The following is a 13,518-nucleotide window of genomic DNA, read 5'->3' as shown; positions in this document are numbered from 1 at the left end:
TCAATGTTCAAGCCCCGCTTTTCTTCTTAAAAAAGGAGAACTTAAAACAGGCAGGGCTGAAATCAAGAAGTCTGGGGAAATAGAACTGAAATGAAGACATGATAGGCAAAAAGGAGAAAGACAGGAGACCAAGAGCAGACATCAGTCACTCTGAGGTAGAATGGGCTACGGTTGAGGGTATGGACTTTGAGGACAATGATTTTCATTCGAATCCCAGCCCTGCCATCATTAAATATGGACCATGGGCAAATTTCATTTCTCCACTCCTTACTCTGCTCATAGATAAGTGAGCACAAGCATACCTATTTTGCAGAATGTTACAAAGATTAAATGTATTATGTATAAAAATGCTCAATGCATTGACTGTAAATAGAAGGCATTCCATACACGATAGCTGTTACATTATTTCAGTAATACATAATATTTCAAAATTGGCTTTCTAAGTTGTTTTTTATTTATTTATTTATTTTTTTTTTTTTTAAAGATTTATTTATTTATTTATTTGACAGAGAGAGATCACAAGTAGGCAGAGAGGCAGGCAGAGAGAGAGAGGAGGAAGCAGGCTCCCTGCTGAGCAGAGAGCCCGATGCGGGGCTCGATCCCAGGACCCTGGGATCATGACCTGAGCCGAAGGCAGAGGCTTATTAACCCACTGAGCCACCCAGGCGCCCCTAAGTTGTTTTTTATTTAAAACAAATTTTTAAATATTCTATTTATTTATTTGACAGACAGACACAGCGAGAGAGGGAACGCAAGCAGGGGAAGTGGGAGACGGAGAAGCAGGCTTCCTGTCGAGGAGGGAGCCCGATAAGGGGCTTGATCTCAGGACCCTGGGATCGTGACCTGAGCCGAAGGCAGACGCTTAATGACTGAGCCACCCAGGTGCCGCACTGAAGTTGCATTTAGAAACTAGAAATATTTTCCTACGAAAACAAGGTAATTAATTAAATTGACTACTAATAATTAATACTTACTGAGCACTTCCCATTTACTTATTAAGTTTGAACAACCAGGAAACAAATACCATTTCCATAGGTACTTTGCAGGTAATGAAAGCAGAACACATAGAAGCGTTGCTCAATGTCACACAGTAAGGAATGGCCCCAAATATCAAAATGAGGCAATGTAGCCACGGAGTCCTAACCTCTAAGCTGCTCATTATATTGCCTCACTGGTGATTATTAAGTGTTTTTCATCAACCCCTCAGAAACCTATATATTTATTTATTTATTTATAAAAATATTTAATTTATTTATTTGACAGAGATCACAGGCAGAGAGGCAGGCAGAGAGAGAGGAGGAAGCAAGCTCCCCGCAGAGCAGAGAGCCCGATGTGGGGCTCGATCCCAGGACCCTAAGACCATGACCTGAGCCAAAGGCAGAGGCTTTAACCCACTGAGCCACCAGGCACCCCAGAAACCTATTTATTTTTAACATACCTGAATTACAATATGCTACCACAATTTCCTAGTTTTGTTAACAGATTTATTGAGCTATAACTCATATACCAAAATTCACTCAACTAACTTTTACCATACAGTGGTTTTTAATATACTCACAGAGTTGTGCAACCATCAACTTTGTTGTAGAACGTTTTCATCACGTCAAAAGTAACCCTTCACCATTAGCAGTCACTCCCCTCACTCCATCTCCTTGGTCCCTGGCAATCACCAATCTACTTTCTGTCTCCATAATTTCCTAATGATGAACTGCCTAATCTGGACAGTTCATGTAAATAGAGCCTGCTTTCCAAGATGTATTTATTTATTTTAGAGAGGGAGAGAGAATGTGTTTGAGTGGGAGGAGGAACACAGGGAGAGAATCTTCAAGCAGACTCCCCACTAAGCACAGAGGCCGACATAGGACTCAATCTCACAAACCACAAGGTCTGACTTGAGCCAAAACCAGGACTCAGACACTTAACTGAATGAACCACCCAGCTGCCCTGGGCAGTTCATATAAATAGAATCATCTAATAGGTGGTCTTTTGTGCCTCGTTTCTTTCACTTAGTGTAATGTTTTTAAGGTTCATTCATGTTGTACTTCACTGCTTTTTATTGCCATTGTGACGATATAGTACATTTTGTTTACTCATTCATTCACCATTTAGATGGACATTTCGGTTGCTTCCACTTTTTTGGTGTTATTAATAATATCAACATTCATGTACATATTTTTGCATGAATGTGATGCTTTTATTTTTCTTGGGTATATACCTAGGAGTGGAATTGCTGGGCCATAACTTTGGTTAGCTTTTTGAGGAACTGCCAAATCATTTTCCAAAATGGCTGTATCCCTTGACATTTCCACCAGCAATGTTCGATTTCTCTATATACTTGCTAACATTTGTTAATGTTCATCTTTTTTGTTGTAGCCATCCTAGTGGGTGTTAAGGGGCATCCTGGGGCTTTGATTTGTATTTTCCTAATGATGAATAATGTTCAGCATCTTATCATGAGCTTCTTGGCCATTCATGGATCTTCTTTGAATATGTCTATTCAAATCTTCATCCATTTTGAAACTGGGTTGTCTCTATATTGAGTTATCAGAGTTCTTGATATAGTCTGGATTAAGTCCTTTGTCAGATAATGATTTGCAAATATTACCTCTCATTCTGTGGATTTTAATTTTTTTTTTTTATTGATTGGGTTCTTTATTTTTTTTAAGGTTTTATTTATCTATTTAACAGAGAGAGACACAGCGAGAGAGGGAACATAAGCAGGGAAAGTGGGAGAGGGAGAAGCAGGCTTTCCACTGAGCAGGGAGCCTGATGTGGGGCTCAGTGCCAGGAACCTGGGATCATGATCTGAGCTGAAGGCAGATGCTTAATGACTGAGCCACCCAGGCCAGAAGGTGTTCTTTGAAACACAAAAGTTTAAGACTGATGAAATCTAATTTATCTACTTTGCCTTTGTCACTGTGCTTTTGGTGTCAAATCTTAAAAAAAAAAAAAAAAAAAAAAAAAAAAAAAAGTACCTAAACTCAATATTATGAAGACTCACTTTTTTTTTTTTTTTTTTTAAGTCAGTAGTTTGGGTACCATTAGTTTATTATAAAAGAGAGACATGAAAATTATTTACATGATGAAAGATTTTACAACTTCACTGGAACGGGGCAGCTTCACTTCATGCCATTTTTATAATGATTTCAGTCCACATACATTCTGAGAATGTCACTGTCTCTAAATAAGAAAGAATCCTTGTCCTCTAGAACTACTTTGGTGCCTACATATTCTGGGAGGGAACTTCATCTCCAACTTTCACACTAACTGATTGAATCTCTCCACCCTTTCCTTTAGCACTTGATACAACAGCTACTACTGTTGTTTGCAACACCTTTTCTTGAGATTTTTCTGGAAGCATAATGCCTCCTTTGGTTACAGTTTCAGCTGCACTCCTTTCAACTAAAACTCAGTCAAAGAACGAAAGAAACCTAAACGTCTGCCCTGCCACGACTCTGACCATGGCAGTTCATACTGTGCTCAGTAGCTGCCACTACTGCAAGGAGACCCACAGTCGAATCACGGATCACGTGAACCTGAAGACTCACTTCTGTGCTTTCTTCTGTAAGTGTTAACCATTTTATTTCTGACATTTAGGTCTACTTCCATTTTGAGTTCGTTTCAGTGTACAGTATGAGCTAACTTCACTTTTTCGCATATGGATATCCAGTTGTCCTAGCACATTGTGAAAAGACAATTCTCTCCTTATTGCATTGTCTTGGCACCTTTGTCAAAAAGCAACTGACCACAAATGTAAGAGTTCATTTCTGGACTCTCTGTTCTATTTCACATGTCTACCCTCTGGCAGTTTTAGAAATCAGTATAAGAAGAAAAGACTGACAAGGGAAAAAATGTACTCTCTCTGGCTCTATTTTCCTTCCTGTAGATTTATGTTACCATCTAGTGTTTTCATTTCAGTCTGAACAACTGTGTTTAGTCTTTATTATAGAGCAGGTCTGTTAGTTGGAAATTCAGTTTTTATTTCTCTAGCAACGTCTTAATTTCTCCTTTATTTTTGAGATCATTTTGCTAGATGCAGAATTCTTGGTTGACAGCCTTTTTCTTTTTGCATTTAAGCGTTATCCCATTGTCTTCTGGACTCCAGGGTTTCTGATGAAAAGTTAGCTATTAATCATATTGAGGATCCCTTTTCCACAATAAGTCCTCTGTGTTTTCAAGAGATTCACTTTGTTTTTGGCTTTTGACAGTTCGACTAAGAAACATGTAGGTATGTTTTTCAAGTTTATCTTACGCAAAGCTTACTGAATTTCTTGGAAGTGCAGAGTAATGCTTTTCATCTAATTTGCTAGGTTTTTGGCCTTTATCTCTTCAATACCCTTTCTGGCCCCGCCCTTTCTTCCCTCTTTCTGAGGACTCTATTACATGTATATTGTTACGTTTGTCAGTGCCCCCCACACATTGTTTTCTTCAATCTATTTTCTTTCCATTCCTTAGTATAAATAACTTCAATCAACCTATCTTCAAGCTTGCCGATGATTTCCTCTATCAGCTCAAATCAGCTGTGGAGCCTTTCTGGTTATTTTATACTGAAGGTGTTACACGCTCTCAATTTTCCATTTGGTTCGGCTCTATAGTTCTATTTCTTTATTATTATTGTCTACTAAGTGAGCTATCATTGTCATTATCTTTAATTCTTTAGATATGGTTTCCTTCAGTTATCTGGGTATATTCATAATACTGATTTAAAGTCTTCATCTAGTAAGTTCAGCATCTAGGCCCCTCATGACAGTATCTACTGACTGTATTTTCCTATTTTTTGTATATATGTATATATATATTAGTATATACATATATATATGTATATATTAGCATATATATACATATATATGTATATATATTAGCATATATATACATATATATGTATATATATTAGTATATATATACATATATATATGTATATATACACACAAACTCTTCTGTTTCTTTGTGGGATAAGTAATTTTCGTTAAGAATAGACATTTTAGATAATGCGGCAACTCTAAAAATCAGATCTGCTCTCCCCCAGCATTTGTTGTTGCCACTACTTGTTTGTTGAGTGATTTTCTTGGTTAGTCTGTGAAATCTCTTACTCTATTGTCATGCATGGCCACTAAAGCCTCTTCTTGATTAGCTTAATAGTCAGCTAATGCATGGTCATTACTTGCTTACTACTTGCTTGAACTAGTAACTCTTCCCTCCTTCTGTTGAGAGGCTCTGTGTGAGTTTTGAAGCATGCCAGTAATGCTCAGGCAGTTTACAGCTCTGCTCTAGCCTTCATTTCTTGACTGTGCGGGGCCTCAGAGTCAGCCAAACGAAAGGACTGGTGGCCCCTTGGGTATTTCCTGGGCATGCACCCCAGAGCGTACATGTATTGGAATATACAACCCCAGGAATACGTAAAAGCTTTTCAAAGCCTCCCATGGGCAACCTGCTCATCAGATTTTATTAAGTACTTTTCTTGCAGGGGGCAGGTTCTCATTTGCCCCCATATTTTAAAAACTGCCACTGATTCTTTTGACTAACATGCTGGGACAAAGCCATACTAATGAGTGAGGTCAAATAACAACGTTTTCCTAAGAATGGGGGTTTCTCAACAGCACAAGATGGGTCAAATAATGACAGTGTTCTGGATGTGAAACTTTGTAAAAGCCCCAGACCTAATCTGCTTACACTTATGGCCACAAGGCTGTGGTCTTCAAGGTCTTCACAGTTAGTGTTGTGAGACTGTTAATTTTCAAGTCTATTAAGAGCTAGGGAGGAAAGGATGAGAGCAAGTCAAGTTACTATCCCACAAATCCTTCTATTCTTACTGAGGCTTAGCAGATTTTCTTGAATAAATGTTCCTCAAATTGCGGCAACTCTTTGGTTAATGTACAGAGCTCTGCAAATGTTGATTTTGACAATTTTTCTCAGTGCTTTCCTTCCTTTTATGCAGGGGTAGAGTTACAAAGATGTTCCCTGTTCCATCCCCAAATCCTGCCCCATCCCCCAATATTTTATAACCATAATTAAATACTTGAAATTTCAACAGGAACTCTGCATACTCTAAATATCCTTCCCTATTATACAGCAAAAATTTCTAGAAAAGGATATCACTGAAGAAGAAGAAATGCCCTTGAGGAAAAAAGAATTCCCTTCAGGAAGAAGAATCCCCCTGACAAAGAAGAAAAAGAGTGGACCTTTTTCTTCTCTAGGCATCCCTTCCCAGTGCAGTAATGATACAAGAGAATTTCCCCACATTCAGGAGGGCCAACAAAGATATTGTACCAACTGCTTACATGTAAGAAAAGTAAGTGGTATGATTTTTATATCCCTGGGACTTCTGACACATCTATGAAACAATTTCTACAACAAACCTCATTTATGAGCACCTACCATGTATCAGATACTGTACTAGTTGTGAATATGACAAACATGGCCCACTATCTTAGAGCACATGATCTCAGGGGGCTACACAGAACTAAAGAGGTGATTAGAATACAATATAAATGCTTAAAAAGAAAGTATAAGGTGTTTTTGGATACATGCAAGGAAGGACTCCTAACTTACTCTCTTAAAAGAAATGACCACTTCTCTAACATCTGAAAGATAAACAGGAATTGGCTGTGGAAAGGATAGGAGGAAAGGAGAAAAGGAAAGAGTAAAGAGAGGCGAGACTATCACATGGATGGTCTGGCAGGAGGAGGAACTTTGCCTGAATTAAAAACAGTAAAGGGCAGTGGCAAGAAATATGGATGCAGTAATAAACCTGGAATTTTGGGTAAAGCTGAATCCCTGACCAAAGCTATGAAGTTGGAACGGAGTATTAGCCATGGGATTACATGGTGAATTAACTTTCACATTGAGTGTTAATGTCTGCTGGAGATAGAACAGAATGAGTAAAAAAATTCCATTTGGGGAGCACAGCTTTGGTTTTAGCGAGAAGACTTTAACAAGAAACTTTAACAGCAGTTGAACCAGAGTGGACAGGTGTTTTTTAGAAAATGACAAGTAAGGGAAAACAGAGTAGGGAACAGTGTTTGGATCTGAGTGTGTGTCCCCAGTTAGCAAGGACATTGAACACTGGAGGCCACTCTCCAAAAATCCATTGTGCCTCTTCCTCCTTCCTAAAGAACCCTGATTTAGTTCAGGTGTATACTTCCCCTCAGGTTATCCACTGGACTTGGAGAAATCTGACCTTTCCCTGGCTCCAGGAATTGATCTATTGACTTAAAGATAATCTCACAGCCCATCCAGAATGGAAATGTAACTTAATTGGCTCAATCAGACTGAAGGAAAAAAGGTTTTTATTCCCTGGTTGATGGAGAGGTAACATTCTCCTGCTGGAAGCCTGCTGCTCCAGCCTGTGGCTAGCTACTTAATTTCTCAGTATTACAACTCTTTTGTAATTGTTAGTGCCCATGTGACATGGTTATGATCACTAGGACAAGGTCTCCTAGGAAGTTTCAAGTAGACCATTCAGGCCTAGTGTGGTGGCTCAACAATGTATGGAGCTCTCAAACACTTTCTAACCCTCCATTCCAGGGGCTGCTGGCAGCCATGTTGACTTAAGCAAGTGCAAGGACAGAGCTGACCAGGGAGGAAGTACAGAGGCAAGAAAACCTTCCACCTGGGTGCACAACCCCTGAAATCTGCCCTACTGCTAGGCTAGGCTTCCTTCACAAATGTCAGCCAAACTCCTTGTTGCTTAAGCCACATTCCAGTTGCATTTCTGTTACTTGAAATTGAAAGCATCCAAAAAGCCACAGTAGGAAAATAAACTCACAGAGAGACCAGGAGAAGATGAGATATTAGAAAGAGAATCAGAAGAGCTCAGTGTGATATAATCTGAGAAGGGACGAAATTTTACAATGGAAAGCACTTCTGACAGTGCTAACTATCGGACATTTATCCAGGAAAACGTTTTTCTTGTACTAAGTCTGCTTTGGACAAAGAACCTCTTTAAATCGATCTGCATTCATGGTCACCACACGATGGTTTTCTGACTTATAAAATATTCAAAGTCTAACTGACAGCAGCCTACTTTACAATTGGATTATGATGATTATAGTGTGCTTTTACAATGAAACAGAATAAGTATGGTCAAGTAAGACCTATTTAAAGTAGGTAAATTGACACTACTTTGAAACTTTCTTTCCTCAAGTAGAAAAAAATTCTTCGGTGAAGTCTTCTTACAGATATATTTTATTCAAGATGTTCTTTAGCAAAATAAATAAATAAATAAAATAATTGAAAAATGTAAAACACTTAAAAGTAGAGGGAACAGTATTAACTTCCATGTATCTATCCCCCAGATTCCAAAATTGTCAATATTTTGTTAGTCTTGTTCTTTCTTTCTCACCTCTCTGGGATAAGTGAATGTAGTAGCTACACTGAAAGTGGTAAGAATAGGCCTCTTAGCTCTGACCCTACATACTGTACTTTACCCTACTTGCATGGGCAGGGTAGGTGTTGGCTATCCTAGGACTGCTGCCCACAGACGAGACCAGCACAGTGGTCAAACGTCATGTCCTTTCTGAAAGTGGAAACATATTGAGCATAAATGGAGAGAAGGAGGAACAGGAGCTGGGAGTAAGGGAATGAATGGATTTTGTAATAGTAGGAAATCCAATATTATCTCAACACCTCAAAAGAGGCTCAGGGCAAGAGATGGTATTGTCCCTTAGCTTGATTATACCAGATTCATGAAAAGGTGAAGCCATATATTTCTAGGTCCACTTGTAGTTTTGGAACTGGAGGAGATTAGCAGAGGGCTGCCAGCTTGAGTGGCCTTGACCTGGGAGCTACTTTCAAATGGTAAGATGATGGACTAGGTTAATTATTAGTAATTGAATGGAAGGCTAGTAACACGCCAATATCTATTAACTGTTATGATCTTATTATAAGGCATGAATGACAAAAACAAAAATGAAAACAAAAACTAGGGGGTGACCTGAGGTATAATAGGACATATATTTGATCTTTGTCCCAGATTCCTGGCACAGAGCTCTTAATGAGGTGACTTAGAACAGGGGCCCCTAGATAGCCTCAGGGTGGGGCTGGTCACCAGAAAGACCAAATGATTGGAAGGTTAGACCTTTCAGCTCCACCCACCAGGCACTGGAAAGAGGAAACAGGTACTGCTTATTAAACTCTCCAAAAACCTGAACAAGATCTGATGAGCTTCTGTGTTGATAAAAGTATACACACACCAAGAGAAGATAATATTCCATTTCATAGGGACAGAAGTTCCTGCACTCAGACCCTTCTGGGTCTTATCCTGTGTACCTCTTTTTTTTTTTTTTTTTAATATTTTATTTATTTATTTGACAACAGAGATCACAAGTAGGCAGAGAGGCAGGGAGAGACAGAGGGGTAAGCAGGCTCCCCACTGAGCAGAGAACCTGATACGGGGCTCAATCCCAGGACCCTGAGATCATGACCTGAGTAGAAGGCAGAGGCCCAGCCCACTGAGCCACCCGGGCACCCCTCCTGTGTACTTCTTTATCTGGCTGTTCATCTGTACCCTTTATAGTATCCATCACAATAACTCAGAAAGACAAAAACTCACAAAGAAAACGTTTCTGAGTTCTGTGAGCCACTCTGGCAAAGTAATCGAACCCAAGGAGGGGGCTGTGGGAACCTCCCAACGCACAGCCAATCAGAAGCACAGGGGACAACCTGAACCTGCAGTGGGTGTCTGCAATGGGGGCAGTCTTGTGAAACTGAGCCCTTAACCTGTGCAACCTGATGTCACCTTCAGATAGTGTTCAGAATAGTGTTTTAGAATTCAGATAGTGTTCAGAATTGAGTTAAATTTGTAGGGCACTCAGCCAGTGTCCCCTGAGAATTGGAGAACCACTTGGTGGTGTTGGAAAACACATCCTGGAGATGTAAAGCCAGCAGTCTGAACATGAGAATGTGTTTTCTTATATACGAACAACATCTATACGGCAGTTAGAACCTCAAGCTGGATCACTGAGGCCCATCTAACCTATAAAGTGGATGACATCTTCTACATTTTTATTAAAACTATGAGTTAAACTGGGTGTTTACCCTACAGATACAAATGTAGTGATCCGAAGGGGAACATGCACCTGGATGTTTATAGCAGCAATGTCCACAATAGCTGAACTATGGAAAGAACCTAGATGCCCATCAATAGACAAATGGATAAATAAGATGTGGTATATATATACACACACACACACACACAATGGAATACTATGCAGTCATCAAAAGAAATGAAATCTTGCCATTTTCAATGACGTAGATGGAACTAGAGGGTATCATGCTTAGTGAAATAAGTCAATCAGAAAAAGACAATTATCCTATGAACTCTCTGATATGAGGAATTTGAGAATCAGGGTGGGGGGTTGCGGGGGATTGAGAAGGAAAAAATGAAACAAGGTGGGATTGAGAGGGAGTCAAACTGTGAGACTCTTTTTTTTTAAAAAAAAATATTATTTATTTAGTTATTTATTTGTCAGAGAGAGAGAGAGAGAGAGAGCATGCGAGCGCACGGGCACAAGCAGGTAGTGTGGCAGGCAGAGGCAGAGAGAGAAGCAGGCTCCCTGCCTAGCAAGGAGCTCAATGCAGGACTTGATCCCAGGACCCTGAGATCATGACCTGAGCCAAAGGCAGTGGCTTAACCAATGGAGCCACCCTGGTGTCCCATGAAACTCTTAATCTCACAAAATAAACTGAGGGTTGCTGGAGAGGTGGGGGTGGGAGGGATAGGGTGGCTGGGGTTATGGATATTGGGGAGGGTATGTGCTATGGTGAATGCAATAAAGTGTGTAAAGCCTGACGACTCACAGACCTGCAGCCCGGGGCAAATAATACATTATATGTTAATAAAAATGACTTTAAAAAAACACAAAAAACCCCCCTATGAGTTAATTTACCTCCCATTTTATTAATACATCTAACAAGAAGAAAGAGCTTACCAAAGCAATCATAAACTTCTGACCAGCCACTACCAAAATTACCAAGCAGATGTTCTTACCATTTGGATTTAATTTACCAAAATAAAAGCTTCCAATTTTTCTCTTGCATTTTTGTTTGTTTGTTTTTCCATTAAGTTGTCAGAATCACTCAGTTTCTCTATCCTACAAATCTGCTACAACATATTCTAAAAGTATTTTGTTTCTTTTTTTTTTTTTTTTTTCCTTTTTTTCCCCCTATCCAGTCAGAAGTAGTGGTTTTCCAAATGTGGTCCAGGGATACCTAGTGGATTCCTAGACCCTTTTAGGGGTTCTGCAAGATCAAAACTATTTCCTCAATAATATAAAGATGTTATTTGCCCTTTTCGTACTCAATATTTCATGGTGTACAATGGAATTTTCCAGATGCTACCTGACATATGACATAATCATCACTCTGATGGATGTATACATAGATAGGAGAATCCTCTTATCCTGTATTATGCCAGGCATCAAAGAGATCTGTAAAAATATAAAACGATTCTACTCTTCTTACTACATTTTTTTGTCTTGAAAATCAAGTTATTTTTTAACTTGTAAGATTTATTTATTTATTTCAGAGAGAGGACAAGCAGGGGGAGGGGCAGAGGGAGAGAGAGAATTTCCAGCAGACTCCCTGCTGAGCACCCAAACCAACGTGGGGCTCAATCTCACGACCTCCAAGATTACGGCCCAAGGTGAAACCAAGAGCTGGATGCCTAACAGACTGAGCCACCCAGACACCCTTAAAGTTATTTTTTAAGTTATTTATATTAACATGCAATGATGTTTTTGTTATTTTTAAAGAATTCATAAATATTACTCTTAGTTTCAATTTCTGATAATTATATTGATAGACGTAGCCCCCTCCCCAACACATAGACTCCTTGGGGCACTCCATAATAATTTTTAAAGTGTAAAGGGGTCCTAAAGTCAAAATGTATGAGAACAGCCAGCTCTTCAAGAAAAATTCCTTTCTTCACCATCTAAACTGAGCTTTTGGCTAATGGGATGAAAAGATTCTTTCTGCAATCTTTTTGCAAATGTCACTGGATGTAAAACCTATCTCCTCCCTGACATTCCTCTTTGTGGTAGGCATTCTCTGACTTTGAGTAGGAAACACACGATTTGTGAGAATCAAGTCTAAGTCAGCACTCACCTTCACTAATTCTGTGTAGCCTGTTTCTTTCGGGGTCCACCAGGGCTGGGCTTTCAGTCCATGCACGTTGTAGAGAGAGCGCTGCCATACAGATGCAAAATGGCCCCTCTTGTGCCCAAGCTCGTACCACTTATATGCCTGAAAGAACAGAAGGATTGAACCATGGACACAGGAAGCAGTTCTATTAATTAAAAAAATTGAGAATCACTTTGGTAACTTTTAAATAAAGAGTTTGCTAGTCAGATGCCCAAATTGGTTATACTGGTGAAAATACCATTACTCGATTAGGTTTCTGATCATGACACATTTTCCTTATAAATGCACGTCTGCCTTTTATTTTCCTTCTGAGGGTTTATGCTCCTGTGATGCAGCCTCAGGCTGGACTCATTTCGGTCTTCCTCCAAGTGTCCAGCACAGAGTCTAGGACTCATGTGTTAAGTGAATAAATAATCTAAGAAACCATAATGGGTTTTATCTTTTCACCTTCATTTCTCCAGTTCTACTTTTGTGTTTCCTTTAAAAGGAAAGGATTATGATTTTAATAATTTCTTCCAAAATATTTGATTACCGAATCAGATTGTGAAAAGGAAAAGTGACTTCTTTTCACATGTACCTTCTTCCCACATCTGCATTTCAGAAGCCGACCCCAAGGTAAGAGATTATGAATCCTCCATTAAATTAAATAGACAGAAAGGAAATCTCATTCTGAGCTGGCAATAAATATAGCAATAGCCCATACTAGGCTTTTTAAAGGGGAATTTTTGTTCCTTTTCGGGTTTTTTTCCTGCCATGAGGGATAACATTTGTGGCTTTAGGCTAATTGGAACACGATACAACTTGCCTCCAAGAAGACTAGCCTTTTCAGGGACAGCTGGCTGAAGAGTATGCCACTCCATATGTCTCCTTCCAGTGACACCCTCACCATATGCTCCCCAGGGGCTCTCCCGCAAGGTTCCTGCACCACGCATGCTCACTCCATTGTCTTCAAGTTGGAAGACGCTCCAGGGCTATGCTGAACAGTATCCCTTTGTGACTCTAAGTCTGAGCTAATGAGGGCTTTCTGAAGAGTGATTACAAATACACACTTGGATCAATTAAATACAGGCATTTAATACCAGGTGGATCAAGAAGATATTCAAAAGAACATCTTCATAAAACTCTGGATATATTTTATTATTGTTTTTGTTAAAGATCCATTTATTCCAGAGAGAGAGAGTGAGAGCAAGCATGCGTGAGCGTGTGTGTGCGCACATTGATGGGAGGAGCAGAGGGAGAGGGAGACAATCTCAAAGCAGACTCCCCACTGAGCATGGAGCCTGGCATAGGACTGTATTTCACAATCAAGAGATCATGACCTGAGCTAAAACGAAGAGTTGGACATCCAAATGACCCCCAGATGTACTTTAAATATAAAAA

At 39.5% G+C, this 13,518-nt stretch overlaps 1 protein-coding gene and 1 pseudogene across 4 annotated transcripts in view; both read right to left on the bottom strand.

The window, feature by feature from the left end:
* The window catches only part of ASPH (aspartate beta-hydroxylase), a 215,140-nt gene that overhangs the window by 32,621 nt on the left and 169,001 nt on the right, over positions 1–13,518 (bottom strand). For all 4 annotated transcript variants that reach the window (XM_059166360.1, XM_059166361.1, XM_059166362.1 and 1 more), the window contains one exon: positions 12,103–12,240. In XM_059166360.1, coding sequence (XP_059022343.1) covers positions 12,103–12,240 — 138 coding nt within the window. The remainder of the gene's footprint in view (positions 1–12,102; positions 12,241–13,518) is intronic.
* Positions 3,117–3,856, bottom strand: LOC131826787 (10 kDa heat shock protein, mitochondrial-like; annotated as a pseudogene).

Source organism: Mustela lutreola, chromosome 3, assembly GCF_030435805.1.
Source record: "Mustela lutreola isolate mMusLut2 chromosome 3, mMusLut2.pri, whole genome shotgun sequence".
NCBI lineage: Eukaryota > Metazoa > Chordata > Mammalia > Carnivora > Mustelidae > Mustela > Mustela lutreola.
Note: the sequence above shows the minus strand (reverse complement) of the source record. Positions and strands in the feature narration are given on the sequence as shown.